General features: G+C 30.9%; 1 protein-coding gene across 2 annotated transcripts in view; it reads left to right on the forward strand.

Moving 5' to 3' along the window:
* The window catches only part of LOC118194489 (uncharacterized), a 51,741-nt gene extending 42,488 nt beyond the window's left edge, over positions 1-9,253 (forward strand). The window contains exon 9 of one of the 2 annotated variants that reach the window (XM_035365636.2): positions 8,364-9,253. In XM_035365636.2, the coding sequence (XP_035221527.1) occupies positions 8,364-8,444 (81 nt within the window). In that variant the 3' untranslated portion in view covers positions 8,445-9,253. The other variant, XM_035365637.2, reaches the window with a different exon arrangement.
* The last annotated feature ends 13,771 nt before the right edge of the window (positions 9,254-23,024 follow it).

The raw sequence follows: 23,024 nt of genomic DNA on the forward strand, positions 1-23,024 counted from the left end.
GCATATACAATTTAAAAGATAATTGGAATTGTATCTTTTATATTTATATCTGTCATACTAAGATAAGAACTTTGTGCTTTATAGAGCATTCAGTAGCTGTATTTTTTTAGGTATCATTATTATTATTATTTTACTTTTCAAATTATTTTTGTATTAGGAAACTCTTACTCTAGCATTAAATTTACAAATTCTAAACTGATTTCTCAATACCGTAATATATTTAATTATGTTCTTTTATATTATAAGATTTTGACAGTTATCACATTTTATTGAAAACATAGATTTTAGTTATTTTCGTGAATATCATTAAGAGTTTCTTTGCCAGTTCTGATGCTTTCTTATAACTTGTTTAAAAAAAGGGAGGGCAAAATAAATATCTAAGGAATATTTTTTTTTAATTCTTTTATTAGTAAATAGAATCATTTTCCTTCAATTAAACAAGTGCAAGATTTTGTAAGAAAATATTCGTGGGGAAAAAAATTGGAATTAACAAATTCTATGAGAATTTATCTGATTTGTGGAACTTGTCAAAGTTTTTTACACATATTTTTATGAAATATTATTATTTGAAAAAATCTATTACCCTTTCTTTGTGATAATCATATCAGCCAGCTTACAATCACACCATATTTCTGTCAACAAAAGATCTGTAGGAAAAGCATCAGGACATTGCTCTAAAAGTTAAAAAACTTTGCATAAGGTTTCAGCATGGCTAATTTTCATATTTTTGTTTCTGTTTCATTGTCATCTTCAGCATTATTCATCACTTGTAGTTTTTATTGTTCTGCATGTCTACAGCATGAATGATTTCTTCTTCACTTTAACACCTGAAAACTTGCTTTGTTTTTTTAAACATTTAACCACTTCAGAACATTATGTTGAGCAATGTCTTCACATAATTGTATTTTTTTAAACATGCTTACAAATTCATTATTAGTAAGCATCCAACTGTTTATTTTGCTTTCATCTTTAACATGAATACCCACATATTTTAGAATAATGTGCAAAAGGAAGGCCATTAAATGATCACCACTGACAAGAAAGGCCAAAAGATCAATCACAGATAAGAGAATTTCTGAATGTTGCTGATTTTTACTACCCTTTCTAAAGGTATTAGGGTTCTAAATGATTTCTTTAAATTGATTGATGGTTCAGGTAATAAAGACTTCCGTTGAGTCTCAATTAACCATTTTTCATGGAGTTAATTTTTTATGTATTAGTTACATTTAATCAAATATGCAGGCAGAAAGGGGGAAATGAGACTGTAGGATCTGCTGCTTTTTATTGTACATTAAGCAATAAATTTTAAATCTCCATAATAGGCAAATATTTATTGAGTTTTATTTAATGTGGTGAACCTGTGGGACACACTTTGATTTAATCAAAATGGTGATGAGATGAATTATATTTTATATAAGTAATGCATTTTAAATTTTTTTAAAAATTTTATTCACAGATATATGCTATGCTTAAAAAATTAGATAATTCAGATAATTTTTGTATATTTTTCATTCCTGTAATATTACAATTCTTGTTGCTAACTTCTGTCCCTTTTGTAATATTTCTGCTAAGCTTTACATATGTACCCCCCAACCAAAAAAAAAAAAAAAAAAAAAAAAAAAAAAAAAAAAAAAGATTTCTCAATTAAGTGTTATATAGCGTCTTAACACATAATTACAAATTGTAATATGTAATTTGGATTTACATAACTCAAAAGTAGTGTGAAACAAATGCAATTTCAATAATGTATGGAATAAATTTTTTTTTGGGGGGGGGACGAATATCTTGGGAACAAATGCAACTTTTTTACTTTAAAAGGAACGTCATTTCTTTGACTTATACGCATGTATCACAATGCAACAACATGCTTTCAATATGACATTTTTCATACCTCTACCAATAAATTTTTCAAGGCTATGAAATGAGAATTTGGTTTTGTAGCAATTTTTCCAAAAGTAAATATATATTCTCTAAGGGATATAATATATATTCTATTCTCTAAGGGATATAATATATATATTCTCTAAGGGATAAATATATATTCTCTATATATCTTCTTCTATATATTCTCTAAGGGATTCAAACTGGTATTTTGCTCAATATCTTCAGTTTGAAGGACTTAAAAATAAAGTTAGATTCATGTGCAACTTTAAAAAGGCCTTAGATAAGAGCATAAAACTTGATTTCTAAGTAAACACATATTTTCTCTTGAATCTATGCAGAAAATTATATACACTGATCATTATTCTTCCATATACCATTTCATCGGCACTACTATCATGTTCTTCATTTCCTCTAGTTGTAAATTTGTTTGGAATCAGATGTTAAGCTGAGTGTCAGCAAGTCATTGAGAAAAATATGAACCCATTTTTATAGGTTTTAGCTCTATTATTATCTGCACCAATTCTGGTAGACCCATATTTTTTATGCGATCAGCAAACCATAAACTCTAGGTATGCTGGAATAAATATCATTTTTATTATACCTTCTGTATATAGTTTACTCCAGTATAAAAATTTCAGTACTAGCTGTAAACTTAGCTGCCTGGTATTAAATTTTTATAGTAATAGACAAAAATCAATATTGAAATATATATATATATATAATAATTTATTTCCTAAACAATATATATATTTCTATGACTTCTAGCTCTCTGAGAACTGAGTCTTTAGATCATTTCAAGGGGGGCTGAGACTGTCACTTGAAGCAATCAGCCATCATGGTTCTTCTTTCTTTCTATAGGGCCAACAACTCGCTACCAAAGAAATTTCATCAGATGATACTTGAGTATGATAATAAACTGTTTTGATTCAATAATATCTGAATTGCAGAAGTTTGAAAGGAAATGTGCTTTGCACAAATTTCCTTTAACATTATTTTCATTTCAGAAACAAATTGATCAAGTTGGATAAATATTTTTGTACATTTGAAGATAATTTGAGATATCAGTGTATTATATTAATTCCAGTAAATTTGAAACTAGACTGTAAGTATGTATTATTATTAATGAAATAAAAGGTTAATTAAAAATGAATAAGCTGATAAAAATTATCAGTGTGTGTGACATTTACTTGAAATAGTATTTATGGCTTTTCACATGTGTTTGGAAATAAAATTATTATCATCATTTGAAGAAAATGAAAAGCTGTCTGCGGAGAGACTGTATGAGTTTATTTTTATATTTCAGTTTCTGTAAAATGTGAGTGTATTTTTAATTGCTATTATTTTTCCGAGTAGTGTTTTTATAATATGACAAACTACAACGGAGGAAACATGACATTCTATCTGTATGTTGTCACTAAGATTCTGCATATAAATTGAAACTGAAATGATCGAAAATATTAACTCTCTGTTTAGCAGAATTTTTTAACGTAATAGAAGGTATTACCTTTATATAAAGAGGACCAAATGATCTTTTCATGTTTTAAATATGCATGTTTATTCACCTTTAGTACAGGTTTTTTTTTTTTTTTTTGCATTAATTCTGAGGTACCTTTCAAGAAAATTTTAATTGCTGCTTTAATAATTTTTAAGTCAATTAAGTAATTTTAATATATTTTTTTCATTCATTAGACAATTAATATTAATGTTATAAAAGCTATTTTCCTCAAAACTTCTGATACAGCTTTTTATCCTCTAACTGTTTAATCTTATAATATGCTAATCTTTTACGATATTCTCCTAAAGATATTGCCTTTAATTGTTTCTTTAGTTCTACTCCCATTAATTCTAGAGCATTATATGATTGTTTGGGAAATTTTGTGCAAGTTCATCGTAAATTTCTGCTCAGCTTGGGAATAGATAAATGTTTAAACTTCCTGGTTTAATTCTTTTTGTAGGTTTGGAACTCCTTAAATTCTTCCCTTGATTATTGAATTTTCTTAGAAGGTAATTGTTGCTTTTCTTTTTCAAGTTGCCTTTTTGTTGGTTTGCATTCTTCATTTATTTTTTATCCTTTCATGTAGTCTATAGTGACTATGCAATGCAATCCTCTGTCCAGTCTGCCTTTCTCACTGTTTTATTTCTTTAATATCATTAGCAATTCCCCCTCTTTATTACAGGTCTTCTGACTATCAATTTCAGTAACTATTCTTTTATTCTTCTGTGAAAATTCTTTTTGTAGAAGAATATGTGAATTTTATATCCATCTTTTTATCCGTCTGATTTAAAAATATCTATATGCATTTTTGATTTAAGAGTTGTGAAAAGATAAGTTTTGGGCACTAGTCAAAATTGAGTTCATGTGTGGTAAATCTGGGCTTTCTCCAGATGTGTTGTATTTTGACATATCATATAGGAGCGATAATTATTAAAGGCACATTTAGTTTGATAACAACTCGCTACCTAATAAATTCAAGTCTAGTTAGAGCTGGTTTACTTGCTTTATAAACAGAAGCTGCGAAAACTTGTTATGAGTTCCGTAGTACACTTATAACGTACTCTCTCTAGAGCAGAGGTCCTGAGACTTAGTCAAAAAGCAGAATTTATGTACATTTGTAATTGCTTAATTTTTTAACTTCATTAAATCCATGGGGAATGAAAAGAAAATACCTACATTACGTAGTTAAACGTTTTGAAAAGGTATATGTGGATACTCCGTCTTTATTATGTAAATATTAGTGTTTCAACTTGAATATATTATACATGGATATAGCTTATAACTGCATGACTTTGTTTAGGATAATTACTTTTGTTATTGTTAAGATTTGTAACATGAGTAGCAGCTGTAGTAGATCAGATATATCTATCGATATGTGCCATAAATAATGTTCTTCCCCACCCCCATTAAAATTCATAAAGATACTTTTTTCCCCCAGGGAGGTGGTAATTAATTTGCTTTTGGATGAGAGTAAAGGATTTATTTCGGGTTTAATCCAGGATAAGTGAATTGATTTTTAATTTCATACTTAAAAAATATGCCTTTTTTTTTTTCCTGTTTATGTTTAATGTCATTGTGCTATTGAAAATAGTACATACATATATGATAATAGTTTTTGTAAATTAAGACACAATAACACGCTGAATAAATACTAATTCAGAAGTCAAACAACAAAAATCAGCATAAATATAACGCTGATTTTTGTTGTTTGACTTTTGAATTAGTTTTGGTAAATTCAAAACCTTTATGTAGAAAATTTCATGATTCATATTATACACATTTGTTCAAATAATGATAATTGGATAAGGGTTTAAAGTTCTTCAACCTAAATACAGAAAAAACGAAGCCATTTTAAGTATTTAAAAATAGTACTGATTATGTTTGTTTTTTGGGGGGCGGGGGGTAAGATGTGAAAATTAATTTGATTATTTGTTTTTTAGTAAAATAATGGATTTAGAATTTTAGTTTGAAAAAATATACTAAAGGCTGCTTTAGAGTATAACCAACATTGTTTCTAGCCCTGAAGCATTAAGGAAATCACAAACATTGATTTGAAGAAAATTATTATCTTTTCTTAGTTTTAAGAAACGGAGTTTTAATCATGGAAAAGCAGTGGCCATAAGATGGATTAATAAAAGAATATGTAGAATTTAAATTCTGAAAATGAAGGCTGAATATTTTTTCATGTAACAAAGCTGAAACTCTAAATACATTTTTTTAATGTAAGATAAATGCTGCTTTATTGTTTTTATTATTATTATGAAGTATACTGAATTATTCATAGAAAAGAAGAAACTTTTCTCTGAACTTTTCCAAATACTAATGAAAATTACATTCCATTAATATCTCTAATATATTCTAATAATGTTCAGAATATTATTCTAAATAATACTGAAAAAAATTGAATTGAGATTTAATTCGTATTTTCATTCTGAATACATTTAATAATCTATATGCTTAAAATTTGTAACCTGTGCATAGATTAAAGGTACACTGTTGAAATGTATGCAAATAAATTTGCATATACATTGGTTATCATTAATTAAGGAAAAATATAAGAAATGCCAATTACTAAAAGTTACATGTAACATTTAATGAAACTGATGCACAGTAAACAACACATAGTAAGGTATAAGATAGCATGAAAAGGAATTATCACACAAATTATAGTATTATACAAAGTATATGTATAAAATGAATTAACCGGATGTGTGAATTTGATGTAGGAAAATTACCTTCAGTATGATCTCTTCTAGAAGCACTACAGCACATACTGCGATGTGTGATGCTGTCAATTATGCAGTCTGTCAGTTTTGTAGGAAGTGGGGGACACTGCTCTTGCATAGCAGTTGCAAGCATGACAAGGTCCAAAGAGGAGGATTGAGAGTAGCTATATATTTTCCTAAAGCATCCGAAACATGCTCGATAGGATTCAGGTCCGGCGATCGAGCTGGCCTCTCCATGCATTGAATTGTTTGCTGCTGAAAATAATCAGCCACGATGTGAACCTTATGAGGTCTAGCAGGAAATCATCACCTATTGCCCCGGCGTAGGGGTGCACATAAGCATCAAGGATGTCATCTCTACCGGCCTGAGCATTCATGGTTCCACGTGAAAAGATATAGAAGTCTGCGCATCCACCCAAAGAGATACCACCCATAGCACAGACACTGCCTCCTCCATATGCATCTCTTTCACGGATGTTTGATGGATTGTAGTGGGTTCCAGGTTCTCTCTAAATCAAATAATGCCTGCTGTCACTTTGGAGGCTAAACCTGGAATCATCTGTAAAGAGAACAGCCCTCCATTGATCAGCCGTCCAGATGAGGTGTTGATGTGCCCACCTCAAGCGTTCTCTTCTCTGACGTGACTTAAACAGCATGCAAATGATTTGCTGCTTCACGTACAGACCACCTTCGTTAAGCCTTTTACAGATGGGTGACGTTCACATCAACCTTCCGGTGGCTGCAGCAAGGGAGGATCTGGGTTGACTCTGAGTTGGGGTTCTGTTCTTTCATTCACAGAATAGGGTTCGTAGGGCTGGTCATCTTTGGTTGAAGCTCGTGGATGCCAAATCTGTAGCTAGAAATTGTTGCCAAAGTCTATGAACCACAGAAAGACTCACATTAACCGTCTGGCTACATCTATCTGACTTTGTCCTGCCTCTAAATCTCTCAATAGCTCTCCATTGCAGTTCTTTGGGCAATATGCCTGGAGGTCATTGTTACGAATTGGCTATCCCGGATTCTTATCTCAGTATCACAGAGGAATATGCAGGCTTGATTTCTAACATGCAATTTTATGCTCCTTGCAGATGACGTATTCCGATAGCAGTCCCAGTAATTTGCATACTGCAGTTTTACTCAGCAACTCTTATTTGACAACATATTTAAATTTTTTACAGATTGGTTTTGTCGCTCAAAAGTAAGCCAATCCGTATAATTTTTTATTGATATTATTTATTTATTTTTCCTTAATTTTTGGAATCCATTGTATTTTAATGAAAGACAAACCAGAAAGTCAAAGGTAATTTTATTTATTAGTGGACGTTTGTTGTAAAATTTTATATATAAATTATTGTATTCTATTAGAGTTGTTTAAGTTTTTGCTCTACTTTAATGTTACATTTTCTATAATTAATAATATTGTTATCTCTTCTGAAATTTTCTACTTTCTGTGAAAAAAAAAAAGGATGCCATGTAATATGTATCATTTAAAAAAAAATTGAAGTGGTTAAAAAAACTAAAATTTATTTGATGATTACAAATACAATATTGTACGATTTATTTTACCAGTATATTATAACTGTGTGATAATAAATGACCATGGTAGTGAAACATCTATGCAATAAGTAAAAAATGTAATTATTTCCATTTTGTACTCAACTGTATTTTTTTGTAAACAATTTTCTGGAAAGGGCAATTGTGCAATGACCCTGTTAAAAAAAGGGGGGGACAGACTTAGATCTTTATTCATGTTTTCATCATTCTGCTGTATTTAAACTTTCAAAACTTTTGCTATTTTATAAGATTTTTCTAATATGTATCATAACCTCCAAAAAAGAAGTTTTTTCCTGCATTACTTTATATGAATAATGCATATACTAGTGCAGAAAAATATGGCAAATTTGTAACGGAATTATTATCATCCTTTTAATGCTTCTTCCTTGCCATATTTTGCTGATATTTTAGCTGAATTTTTCATTGAAGACTGAAATAAACTCCTGTATTAAATACACATTTATAACTGCGTGATTTTTGTTGTGATAATATTTTGAATATTTTCTACACATTTATTATACAACTTTTTTAATTTTCTATTGATTTTTAATTTTACTAAGAGTAATGGAATACATTTGTATAATAATTAATGTTATGTTGTGTGTTGCCAATGTAAAAAAATATTGTGATATTTTTAAGTAAAATTATATGTGTATCTTCATTTGAAATGTATCTGATAATCTTTAATCTTAATTTTCTTACAGATTACCATTTTTACAAAGTTATATGATTACAGAAAATTTAATAAAGTGCTTCAGAATACTCTCTTTTTATTAAAGGACTAGAAAATGAAATTTTGGTATGAAAAGTAATTGGCATATGTTTTTGACTTATTTTGGCATTTAAATTGTGCAAAAATATTTTTTTTAGTTCTTAATCAATAAATATTAAGAAAACAATTTTCAAATTATATTTTTGAAATTAATTTTAAAATTGAATAGAAATCTGTTGTTTTAAATTCCTTTAAAATGAATGTGTCTTTTCGATGTCTTTCTTTTTATCAATATCAATAGTGTAACTGAAATTTCAAAAAATTAATTTTTGGGTCATCCCATGTAAAAAATTTAGTTCTTTTGGGGAAAGGGTCCTTGTGTTTTATGCTTCCCTTCCTTTTCACTTCTTATCTGAAAGCAGCTGTGTATATTTAACAGTGTTCAGTTAAAAATATTTTAGGGGCGAAAAACAGTTGTAGAAAAAATATATGTAGTTTAATTATGTGTCAAATGTGTAACTATTGGATTTTGTTTACACATTGTTATTTTTTATGTAAATATGTGCTTGTTATGAATAGTTTTGCAATGTTTTTAAGTGCCTAAAAATTTTATTCATTTTTTGCATTTCATTTTTATGCAAATGGTATAATCTGTTATCTAATAGAAAAAAAATTAGGTTTTTCATACTGAAGTTATATATCCTTATTTATAATAAGGACCAAAAAATATACAAATATGATTTCTAATGTATTAAGTAATTGATTACCCTCTTAGTTTTAAATGTAAAAGTATGTACAATAATGAATTAGCATGAAAAATTATATCCTCAGTGTAAATTTTCTTAGTCTTAGATGTATAGATTGAATAAAAAAATAAATTTAAAAAAAAATCTTTCGTTTTACTCGGCAAATTGCCGAAATTCAACTTTGTGTTTGTCATGTCTCAAAAACGCAACTTATGATACATATTAGATTTATATATAATGTTGTTCTGACGTACACATTTTGATGCAAAATCCGACTTTTTCTGAAATGGCATGCCGATTTTGTGTATTTTGATTCTACGGCTCAGGTTATGTCTAAATTTTATGAATATGAATTTTGGTGAGAAATTTAAGGAGTAATTCGATGTTTTAGAATGGCGCTTTTTTTTTACTTTCTGCCAATAATAATTCATTTGACAGATTCTCAGTTTATGGCAACCTATTTCGCTTTCCCTATATTTTGTAATTGTCATTTTTAGAATTTTATTTATTTTATTTTTCTGGATGGCATGGTTTCTTCTGAACGTAAAATACTAAGAAAAATATTTTGCTCTGTTTGTGAAAATGGTGTTTGGAGATCAACGTGTAATCATGAAATGTACCAAAAATTTAGACAGCCTGATATTATCAATTTCATAAAAAGGCACAGGACTCGGTTGGGTCATTTATACATAACTGAAGAACACAAACTCACTAAAACAACTTGCATTTACCAAACCTATGGGAGCGAGGAAGTTCGCCATACTATACATAGAGGAGACTAGGGAGTATTGCCATGAATAGATCCAGATGGCATAGACTGATTGAGACGGCCTTGGCCAGCAGTAGACTGTAGTGTCTCAGAAGAAGAAGAGTTGCATGGTTGAATAATTGTATTCTTTCAAATAGTAAAGCGATTTGGACCATGATACTGAATGTCTGCAGAGGCTAGGGAGACAGGAGGTGAAAGGAAAGACTGGTTTCATAAATAGTCATGTGATTTTTAGCTAATATCCGTATACTCCTTTGGATAAATTCTTGAATCTTCACCAAATTCTAAAAATTTCTTATTTATATGTTTGAACTGTGTACTTCAGTCCATTTAGTTATGTAAATGTTGTGAGAAATTGATATTATTTATCTGAACTAAATTTCTTTCGAATGAATACTTTGCACCCTAGTATACTCTATGATGCATTTGAAAACTGCATACATTAAAAGAGGAAATATGGTAAAACACAGTTATCTTTCAGTGGGCCATTCAAGAAATGGGAAAAATGTATAACTGTTATTTAATGTAGGAGGAGATGCATATATTGTTTACACAATTTCTTACATCACGACTCGAGGAATGATGCCAGAATGTTGTTAGTTTTCTAGTTAGTGTGTGGGGCTAATACCTGCTTACTTAGGGTAAATATTAGGTGGCCCCCTCACTTCTACATAACATAACATAACAGTACATTCATCATGTCATTGCTTTATTCAACATTACATTTTACTATCTTTGTTAAAATATTATCTGTATTTCAAAATAAGTTTAAATATTTCGTTTTTTAAATCCCAAGAATCAAATAGTATACCATAAAAAAAAAAAAAAACTAAATTTTATGGAAAAAAAAAATTTTATCTTTTCAATATATTGCTGATTTTCTTGAGGCATTCTGCAGATATGTGTGCAGTCATTCACATATTTCTATTCACTATATACCACAAATATTTTTTAAACATTTTGGTTTTTTTAACTTTCTTAAGAATAGAGGTATGTATCGCCTACCGTTTCATCAATATTTGCTCAACATAAAATAGTAAAGCGATTTTGACCATGATACTGAATGTCTGCAGAGGCTAGGGAGACAGGAGGTGAAAGGAAAGACTTGTTTCATAAATAGTCGTGATTTTTAACTAATATCCTTATACTCCTTCAGATAAATTCTTGAATCTTCACCAAATTCGGCTGATATCATTGGATTCTCCTTTTATGATATGATATAAGGTTCTATAAAAGGAATTCATGATTTAAATTTATACAGCCATTCAGTGAAAAAACAGTTTGCTTTCGCATTCACTCGCGATGTTATTTCTAGTCTTTTCCGTCAGTTTCAGCCCATTCGCTGGAATATTGAGACACTGCATTGAGTAAAATACTTCTGCAAAATATGGTTTGAACGTCCAGTATTCGCCTTAAACACGCAACTTCCTTGAAGCAGATTTTCTGTAAACTGTTGTTCTTTCTTCTAATTTCCATCTTTTAGAAGTATTTGTTTTCAAAGTTGCACACAAGAACTTTACGTTCAGTGGTTTTCGACAGTTATAATTTCATAAATTTTGTATTCTTGTCAAATTCTCTCTAACTTTCAGGATAACCTCTGTTTGCTAGACATTTTAGTTGCAAATTAATTTTGAAGTAAAGCTCAGAGTACAAATAGTTGAATTAATACATCAAACAACATTAAACGTTTACTAAATTATAAAGATATGTCCCGAACCCAGGTTTCATTCACATGAATGAGAGATGAACATTAACAAGAGGCGCACATGATGTGTGTGTTTTTATGTCGCAAACTTCCGTCTGCTATCAGCAGTCTCTTCTGACCGGTCCGCTGGGGAAGAAAAGCTGCTACAGTGCTCTGGCTTGAATTACATTCTGCATGAGGAATAAATTATATTTCTATACATAATGCTGTTCCGTGCTGCTTCTTTAAAATACGGGAGAACTCACTAGGGAAAAGAGGCACCCAGACCCAGCTTATTTGCCATGCACGGTTAATTGCCCCAACCCCTGCAGGCGATCCAAGGCAGCATAAACCTCTCGGTCAATACAGGGGACATGTATGTTCACACACTCTGGGTGAAAGTTCACAAAGTCAGAAGTAGATGGCAACGCATCCATGAATGAAGATAAGAAAATACAACATAGTCTGTCCCCCAAGAGTTAACGAAGTGGTGCCAGACCCCCAAGGACAACCTTCGTAATCGAACCATGTAGCAATCTGAGCCAAGGTATAGAAAAGACAGTACCAGTTCGATTCCTGACAAGCCTGAACCATCCCCCAAATGAAGAGAGGTTCCAGTTCTGATGTTAAGCCACGAGTAACTTGTCCAGAGGTTCTAGTCCTGTGAAAACTGATGATATACCCCCGTAGCCGAGACTGACTAAGTGTAGATCCTAGCCAATAGCTTCACAGAGTTCTCTGCGTCGACTGCAGGATTAGGAATTAAAATACGGCAGTAAGATCAAATAAAGCAGCTCTTAATGGTGGTCTCCGTTACGTACTTTCGGACTTGAACAGTTTTACAGTAACGGACACTTTGGTTTTGATTCTTTCCGCTGGCGCGTGTTCTGCTTTGGTTATTCTATCTTTTATTCAATCGACATTTGAATTGGCCACTCCTAAACCGATATCAGAACAAAAGCCCGAATTCAACTATATCTTGGCTTACTGGTCGCCTAATATAGCCAATATGTTTCGTAATGTCATCATTCTACCTGATTAAGTCAACCCGTATTAGGATCTGAAATCAAAAATTATCAGAGGATGTTCTGAAACAAAGACTGAAGATATTCGTTTGCTGCTATCAGTTAAAAGCCTTAGTGATCGGAAGCCCAGCGAACTGCTTCGAATTATGAAGTGTCGAGCAGAGATTCACTGTATCGAGTTCACAGTTCTTATCCAAACTATATTAGCATCTCTCTCTTTCTCCTATTCAGTCAGATAAAGCGGCAGAAGTAGTGATCAAATTTTGGCTATAAACAAGATGAAAATTTCCGCTATCGTCCCTAACAACGACCCTTCTCTTTAAACAGGGTTCGTATGGTCCTTAAGAGTCCTTAAATTTTTTTAAATCGGTTTTTGGTTCTTAAAAGTCCTTAATTTTGGCCAAAATCAGTAGAAGTCCTTAATTCTAATCATCTGAAATTTCTGTCTGTTTTTACGACTGCCATTTTGAGTGTGAATTAGTATTTTGAAGGAATATTTTTAGCGATTCATTGACGTATATGGTTATCTTTTGAATGGGTTCATGGGCTATAATTTGTTTCGATTTCTGAAGATGGGATACTCCAGTATCTAAGCAAGAAGTGAAACATAAGCATTTCAAAATTCATTTTTTTCTAATAAAGAACTCTTAAACAACTTTTCGCTTTTGGGGTTGTGAATTCCTTTATTAAATGGTTCTAAATTTGACAACTGGTCAACATTTTGGCGATTTTTAAGATCAGTTTCTATAGAAAATTTTTAATTCCGAGATCTGAGAATTTCTCGGCGATTTTTTTTTTAAGCATCATGACATCGTTCATAATTGTTCTTATTTGACATAACATTGATTATAAAATGACATGACATAAAATTTTTGATAACATTTAATAATGATTTGACATAAAATTTATCATAACATTGATAAATTTCATTAAAATAGTGGTAATATATTAGAATTATATTTAAAAAATAACATTAAAATAAAAAAAATTTATTTTTCACTGTCATATTATAAAGTTTCAATTTGGCAACTTATTATACAATATTTTAAATCTGAAAAATAAACAAGGTATGTAGCTATAAAGCATAATTTATGAAACAGCTCTTAGTAAAAGCAAAATTAGCTATGTAATTAGTTAAAATGTCTTCTTTTTAATTTTTTCATAGTAAACGTTTTTCCCATATAATTGCCTTAAATTATTCAAAATTCTCAGAATATGCATCAGTTTTTTCTATAAAATTAATTTTACACTTTTTCCTTCCTTCCTTTTTTTTTTTTTTTTTTTTTCAAAATATTTCTCGCTTTTTGCTGTTACGGAATTGCTTGGGATAATTTTTCTTTAGTATTTTTGACATTTTAGCATGGAAAGTTTAGAAGGATTTGAAGGCGAGATTTCTAGACCCACGATTCTAGAAGATTCGAGAAATATGTGACAAAATGAAAAATGCCTTCATGGTATCAACATATCAGCATATAATGGATGCATTTTACAGAAAGTGAATTTCTTACTTTTGGAGAACGTCTGGAAGAACAATAGAAACATAATATTTGAATGTTTTACTCCTGATACTAGAATCCTTTTCTTAACATGTTTATCTTCCTTTTATTTTCTCTACTTTTCACTAGACAAAAGCATGGAAAATATCAAAAATGCTTCTAATCTTATCACTTGGGCAGCCATTATAGAAAGAGATTTTTTTATTGATATAGAAATTGAAAACATACAATTTAAAAGATTCATCTAATATGTCTAAATGCATTGTACACAGAGCTGGTGCTATGCATTTTCCCACCTGATGCAATCTCTGTGTATCCTAAATTCTGCTGCCTAGTGTCTATCTAAATTCTACTTCCAATGCCCGCTTCTAAACGTTTTGCCATTTCTAGATTTTGTTGTTCTGTGTGTCACTAAATTCTAAAAATTCTGCCACACCAGCTCTTCTGTACATTCTAAATGCATTTAGTGTTTTTTAGAGTAACAGAAATCCTTAATTAAATCCAAAAATTCTAAAATTAAAAGGAAACACATTGAAGAAAGAAACTGAATACATAAAGAAAATTATTCTTCAAAGATATGTGCAGTTATTATTACGTAAATTACCCAATTGTTTATCATTTCAGCCTTTACTATAACTTCCCATTTCTGCATATGATAGAGTTACTGAGCCAAATTAAATTTAAATTAAATTGTATTATTTTTGACCACTAGTCCAAAATTTTAGTTTGAATTTGAATGTTCTTGTTTAATTACGTCACCGTGAGCTGTAATTGACTTTGTTAGCATAAGAACATGCCTTTATGTTCTAAGTTCTTTGTTTGATATTGTAGTTACTTTCAGATACAGTGATAATTTGCTTCATGTCTATCGGGGGGGGGGGAATATTTAACTTTAACCAGATTATGTAAACCCTCATAGGTACATTGTGAAGAGGTTGACAAGTTAGGAGAAAAGCACACAGTACACTGAACATGTAAAAAACTTGTTTATTTTCTAATCATAATCACAAATGTCTAAATTTTTGCCATGCAATTTTCCTCTTTTGTGAACAGCAATAAGTAAGGAAAGCTGCGAGTTTATTAATTGTACCATAATGATATTGTTTTCTTTAAAATCTAAGAAAATATCAATATATTTTACTGATATTTTCTTAGATTTTAAAGACTGAAAAATCCGTTCGTAACGCCAAGAGGGTTAAGGTACCTCTTGTATTATGGCGAAGTTGTTCTTTGATTTATCGCCAAGTTGTTGTTTCATTTATGGTAGTCTAATTTTCTGTACGATTTGGTGCGAAAGGGGAAAAGAGCTTTAATTGACTGCTGTGTAAATGAAAGTTTACTTAGTAGCCGTTATAAGTGTCCTGTATGTAGGAAGGATATGCGTCTAGTTGAACATAAAAACCGTTTAGATGGATTTGAATGGGTTTGTAGAAAGAAAGGTTTAGATTAGTGTTTCCCAATCTTTTTTGTGCTATGCCCCACCCAATCCTCTGTAAAATTTTTACGCACCCCCTAGTATATACATAATTTTTATTATTTAAAAATTGAAATATTCACGAAAGAAACTTGAATGATAGCTTTTAGGAAGAAATGACTACGAAATTTTGTGGCAAACAAAGTGAACTTTCAAAACATGGAGAACTGAAATTCAAGAAGTGAAAGTTTTTTTATTTTAAGTATTAGTAATTTTTATTATTTAAATTTAGTGCATTGCTTGCACCTTGATACTTGCTGCAAAGAAATTTTATGTCAGGTTCCAATTTAGATAATGTGAGTCTCAAACCAGATTTTTTTTTTTTTTTTTTTTTTTTTTTTTTTAAAGCAGCAAATTATTTATGCCACTAAATCTGCATTCAGCAAAATATGAAGATGGAAATGGTAACAATAGTTCTCTTGCAAATTTTGTTTCATTTTGATATCTGATTCTGGTTTCCTCACAAAGCTATGTCATCGTTCCTTTTATATTAAATAACGTTTTAACTGACTCATCATTTTGCATTTCTACAAGTTCTTCTTTTTACTGCATATTTAAAATGTCAGCCAAATCCACTAGCATTGGCTGCATCATCCAAGCAGGAAAATCAATTTGTTTTAAGTTGCAAAATTTTTTAAATCAGCCAATAAAATTTTCAGATGATCGACAATAACAAGTATAGCGGTAGTCACGTCATATTTTTGGAGCCAATGAAACTTTTCAAAATTTTTGTGGTAAATAGTATATGCCTGACATAATTCAACAAAGATAATGAAATCAAATATCTTCCTTTTGCATCATAAGTTTTCTTTTCTCCTTGAAGTTGTTTATTTAATATATTTAATTTTTTAAAGATATCGGCTAAATAGCTCACAGTTGCCTTGTCATCATCCGTTAAAGGATTTTTCATTTCAGGTTTGTTGCTTAAAAAATAACTAAGAGTATCAAATAGTTCCAAAAATCTTTCCAAGCAGTTCCCTTTCAACAGCCTTCTTACTTCAGTGCAAGTGTTTATAGTCTTCATTTTGTTTTTCATAAAATAACTTGAAAAGAGGTTCATATTTGGCCCTAGCTTTAATAGCATTGATACACTTTATAACTAAATTTAGTACTTCATTTAGAACAGACGAATTGTTTTTAGCTACCAGGTTTTTCTCTGTGAATAACACAGTGTACAAGAAGCATTTCTGGATTCTCATCTTTTATCAATTTTAAGCAACCCTTTTTCTTATTCCGTGCTTCATTTTATTTTTTAACCATCATATTAAGAGCACCATCTGCAGTAAAAGATGTATTATATTTTTTATTGGTATATTTTTTATATCTAAGTAATTTTTTAGCTTACTATAAATATCTTTGGAGGTAGTGGTGCTTTCTAATGATGTACAGAACATTTCTTTGGCAAAATCCCCTTTATGAGTATATCTTACATAAGTTACAAGTACGGCCTCACTGTCTCTCACAGTTGGTTCATCCATTTGCACCGAACATTTTCTTGTTTTCTGCTTTTCAACAAGTTGTATTTCAATATCCTCACTCATTTAATCTTTCTTCTGCAAACAGTATTGTTATTTAGTGGCATAGCTTTGATGTCTTTGTCATCTTTTTCTAGAACAGTTTTAAATGCTGATATTGATGGCTTGATGAAATTCTCCCCTATAGTATGGCTTTTACCAGATTAAGCGATGAGTAATGAAACTTGATAAATAGCCTCCAGAGCACGATTAACAGTTGCATTATGAGCAGTAAATAGACACTTTAATATTACTCTATTTTCAAGATTTTTGGGTTTTCTTCCGCAAAGGATCCGTTGGCGCCGGTGCGTATTTATTCGCCAAGCTCACTAACGGCTAATCGGCCATGATTTTAGCGGTGTATAGTTAGTTACGTTGCAAGATATTTAACAAATAGAAGCGATGATTTGAGTGGTGTACAGTCAAGTTATAAGATATATAGCATATAGAAGTAAAATAAATAGGTTTATCATGACATTTAGCGGTGTATAAGTTAACCCGGGAGGACGCGCGCTGTATTATGTAGCATGAGAACGCGCGTCGCAATTAAATGACGTACAAATGTAATAATGTAAAATAATGCATTCTATATTAATTATAACATTTATTATATAAAATTGCTTAAAAATAAGGTTGCTTTTAAAATTAATGACAAATAAATCAAAAGTACTTACGTTTTCTTCATATGACTAGGAATCATTGATTTCTATGAGAAATTTGTCTTTTTTTATTTTTGAATGCAATTATAATCCAAATTATGCAGAATTATTACATGGACAATGAGTTATATAATTAATTTTCAAATCAATTAGGCTCAAGAAGAATTATAGATATTTTGTAGCTTGAATGACACTTCTATTTCACAGTGTTCTTGACATAGTATACTATTTTTTTTACACTTCATATATATAGTTTTTGATTTTCTGTCTTTTTCCCTCGAGCACATGTAACATCTCCGGTAACATAATTTTTTTTTTCTTTGTTTGCGAATGTTCGTTATATTCCTTCTGTTTCTGTCGTGATTTTAAATGAGGATCTAAAACTGCAAAGGCCAAATCAGAAGTGCCTCCTATTCCTGAACTTCTCTTGTGGAGTTTTAGTAGATAAAAGCAAGATCTTTGAATTTATGCTGGCAATATTTAATAACAAAAAAAAAAAAAAAAAAAAAAAAAAAAAAATGCCCATAGGCCATTGGTTTGATACTCTGGCCACAGGGTAAGTGCCACCCATTTCGTCGACTATATCAACTGCTCCTTTTTTCATGGGGTCCACCAGCAGCTGAACGGTAAAATCGCTGAACACTGGTAGTTCGGTCTGAGGTTCAAATCCCGCAAACAGGCTGGCTGCATGGACGTTTTCGTGCTTTTCCCCATGTGTAACGTGTACACAAGCCAGTTTCCCTTAGAAAGTCCTCCACGAAGGCATCCCTCCCTTTAGGCCAATAGCCCTAGTGTACTTTATAATCTCAATAAACCAAACCTTTTGTCATGTTATAAAACATAATTATTTCAGATTTTTTCAAATCTCCCGTGCTTTCATCAATATGGTCATCATTGTGCATAGTTGACAAAGGTTGACACATTTGTTCTTTTTAGCCGTATAAGAAAGTAGCATTATATCCTTTTGAAACCCGAAGAGGGTTGAATGCTGTTCTCTATTCTTATTCGACACAAATTCAGGTGGCATAATCTGCTCATCCCTGCATATTGTTCCAACAATAGAAATTTTATTTTCCTGTAAGAAATTGGCCAATTTATAAACTGGTATACCAACTGTGGTAACGTTTCTTCCTGAATTGTATAATGGAGTTAGGATGCGCTTTGCTTTTTCACAAGAACTGTTGACTTTCTTGTATGGCCCATCTGGCTACTGACGTGAGTAAATTTCCATGTTGAAAGTATAGAAGGTTCTAAAATCAACCACAGTAAATATACCATATCTTACAGGTTTCTTAGGCATATACTTAAGAAAGGAGCATCATCCTTGAAAAGGTTCTAGCTCTTCGTCCAAAGTCATGTATTCCCTACATGATATAATTTCTGACAATTCTTGACAAAATTTTCAAACAAATCTCTTATTGGAGCTAATTTATCACTCTTTCTTCTGCCATCCCGTGTTCCGACATCATCAAATCATAAGGCACGAATGAAAAGAAAACACGTATAGTTCATTGTTTTATGAAAAATATTCAATCCTGTTCCATCAGTCACCCATAATTCTCTAACATTTACATAGGAGGATAGATAATTTAAGTCATAATAAATTTGACAATGCCAAGTATCTTCAATAATATTCAAATCCTTTAAAGTAGCATTGTAAATAAAACTAGAATAAACATTATACATCTTGTCATCTTTCAAGATTCATTCAAACTTTGATTAATTACTAAAAGCAGTGGTTTACTAACTTTGATGACCCTGGGAATACATAAAAGTATTTTGTCATCTCAGAGAACCAACATTTTATTTTTTTTTTCATTCTAATCATCTATTGTATATAAACACTTAGCATCCTCTGAAAAGTAATTTTCAAAAATGCATTAAAAATATATCAAATTTTTAAGCAAGAAAACTGATTTAATTCTTATTATTTTAGGTAAAAATAACAGTAATAAAAATAAAAACTTAATTCAAACTTAACCCAGGTTAATCATAATATTTTAGGAGCCCTGTGGTTCTGCGTGTTTAAAGTCTTTTAAAAAGCCTTATTATATTCACTCCCCAACCTCCGGCGATTTTCACCACCTAACCCGGTACTGATGCACCGCTGGCAAGCGGCAAAATGAAGCCCCGAACACACAGCAAATATTCTTTTTCTAAAAGCGAACCAGGTGGCCAATTCGCTGGGTTACCAGCTTTGAACGTTTATCGCCATTTTTGGCGATGTTTACATTTAACGGATCCTTTGCGGAAGTGCTTCCAAATTTTTCCTTAAAGTGTGAAAATAATTCGAATCTGAATTGATATCAACATTATGTTTCGCCTTCAAATGTGCCTCAAGACGACCTAGTTTCATTGATTTGTTGGTGAGGCATTATTGGCATAAAAGGACAAAAGGTGACCGTTTATGGACCGGGTATGAAACCAAATTTTAAATATGCCTCCGAATACCAACGAATGTTTTTTCTTGCTTGCAGCCCTCATTAACGCACCTTAGTGAACTAAGAGTTGAAAGAAAGAAATATAAGATCAATATAAACAAAGTTGAAATCAGCTGCTGTTGGCATTCAAGAAAAGAAAAATATACCGGTTGCCATTCCTACAGTAAAAGATAAAATAAATTCGTTAGCTGAAATGTGCAAGAAACGTCTGGAAAGCATAAAGGCCCGTCCACACGAGTACGCTCGAAACGTAGCTGACGAACGCGCTTTTACGTTACCAGCGTAAAAGCGTCCAAACGAATATGCTCGTGAAGAGTGCATTTAACCAATAGAATTATTTTGCGCAAAAATCACGTGACGCTGTAATATAGCGTCAACAGAGCTGTATCTTATTACTTCGCTGTTCTTCTGTATGTTTGCAGCAAGTTGTCCGAAACAGATGATTTTTTTTTTATAGCTGAAACTTTACTATTAAGTGCAATTATTAAGCAGAGGCAAAACCGCAAAAAATGGCAAGAATGGATCCGAAAGATTTATTTAGAGCGACCTATTCAAAGAGAATTTTTTTTTTTACTGCCTTGTTTGCAAAAGGAATATCCGGAATTATTAAATTCCTACTATTAGCTCACACTCTCTCTATATCTTATTGAAATTTTCAGTACATGAAATGCTTTTTATTCATCCACTCAAGTTCAAATACAATTTTTTAAACTTGTTGTGACACTTGATGTTAATACAGCTTTTTCACATTTTAAAATTTTTAATTTTAAAAAATTCTGTTTGTATTTTTATTTATTTATTTTTGTATTTTTTAAATTTTTCTTTGTGGACCTAAGTAGGAATCGACTTAATTTTTTTTGGAGGAGGGGGTATATTACTTGTTTTTTAATTACTTCAGGATGAGTATCGACCAGTTTGACAGACTTGCAGATTCTATATTGTATGAAAATTAGGATTTATAAAATTGGTTTGGAATACAGTATATAAAGAGAATTAAATTACTTAATTTTCTTTATATACACCATCCACCATATAATAAAACCAACTTCATACAGTGTCTCAAAAAAGGTGATGGGACACTTGTGCTTTACAAAAGGAAACTGCAATAAAATAAATTTAAAAAACAATAATGTAAAATTTTTTATGGGTGTGTTTCATACTTAAATTTAGTAACAATTATTACATAACATACATTTTCTCAAAATATTAAAATATTAATTTAATAAAAACATAATTGTTTAGAACGGAGCAGAAAATAGCTCACTTAAGTGATGGGACACTTACTTTTCCATCAAATATTTATCCAAAAATTTTACTTTTTAAAAGGTTTTAATATTTTGTTGGATTTCCTTTTACTTTTAAAACATGATTTAATCTTCTTAAGATGGATTCGACTAATTTTTTTGTGATTTCTGGAGTGACTTTACCCCATTCTTCTTGAAGCACCGATTTTAATTGTTGTTTTGAAGGAATGGTGTGTTTGCGAATTCTTGATTCCAATTCTTGCCAAATATTCTCTATGGGATTTAATTGTGGAGATTGTGGGGGTGTTTTTATTATTTCAGGACAGTTATACAGCAGCCAGAGTCTAACGTTCAAAGCACTGTGCTTGGGGTCATTGTCCTGATAGAATTTAAAATCGTTATGAAGGTTCAATTTTCGTGCTGAAGATTTCAAATTTTGATTTAAATATCAATATACTTGTACTTATCCATTATACTGTCAATAAAAACAAGATTACCAACTCCAGCGGACGACATACACCCCCATACCATAACTCCTCCTTCCACCATGTTTTACTGTTGGCACCAAGTTCTGTTTGCGAAATTCTTCCCTGGGTTTTCTCCACACCAAGATTCTACCGTCAGAACCAAATGTATTAAATTTACTCTCATCAGCAAATATAACTTCATTCCAGTAATCAGAATTCTTATTTATGCTGGATTTTGCGAAAGCCAGTCTGAGTTTTCTATTCTATTCACTTACGAAGAATTTTTTCCTAGCTGCTCTACCGTGATATCCAGCAGATCGAATTACTCTTCTAAGAGTTTCAGGATCAACAATTACTCCATATAATGCTTGTAAATCAGCAGCAACTTTAGGAGCACTCATTCTTGGATTTTTTTTAATATTTCGAACGATAATTCGCTTTATTCCATTGGATAGCTTTGATGGTCGGCCAGGTCTTCTTTTATCCTGAATCATATGATTCTTTTTATATCGTTTAATGATATTGAAAACTGTTGAATGACTAAAGTTAACTGTTTCAGTAGTTTCTCTAATAGATTTTCCACGTTCAATATGCAAATTAATAACTAATTTTCGAATTCCAAGCAAAGTTTCTTTCCGTTTAGCATTCATGGCTGCACAGAGCTAAAAAACACAAAAATTCCAAAATAAACTGGAGAGAAATACTGCAGACGATTTTATAAATTATTGGCAATTGCTTTTGAGTAAAAATAAATACCCCAAAAGATATTTTTATTGCTTACTTCAGACGATTTTTGTTGCATAGTACGTAGTGTCCAATCACTTAAGTGAGCCATTTTCTGCTCCGTTCTAAACAATCGTATTTTTATTAAATTAATATTTTAATATTTTGAGAAAATGTATGTTATGTAATAATTGTTACTAAATTTAAGTATGAAACACACCCACAAAAAATTTTACATGTTTTTTAAATTTATTTTATTGCAGTTTCCTTTTGTAAAGCACAAGTGTCCCATCACTTTTTTGAGCCACTGTATTTTTTTAACTGCCCCTTCCTTGGCCTTTTGTTTTTATTTTTATTTATTTTTGAATTTAGAATGAGGTTCAAACTTTGGACAGTTTATGAGAAATTATG

This window comes from Stegodyphus dumicola, chromosome 9, assembly GCF_044657685.1.
Source record: "Stegodyphus dumicola isolate Sdum_Otavi_A_Nest chromosome 9, ASM4465768v1".
Lineage (NCBI taxonomy): Eukaryota > Metazoa > Arthropoda > Arachnida > Araneae > Eresidae > Stegodyphus > Stegodyphus dumicola.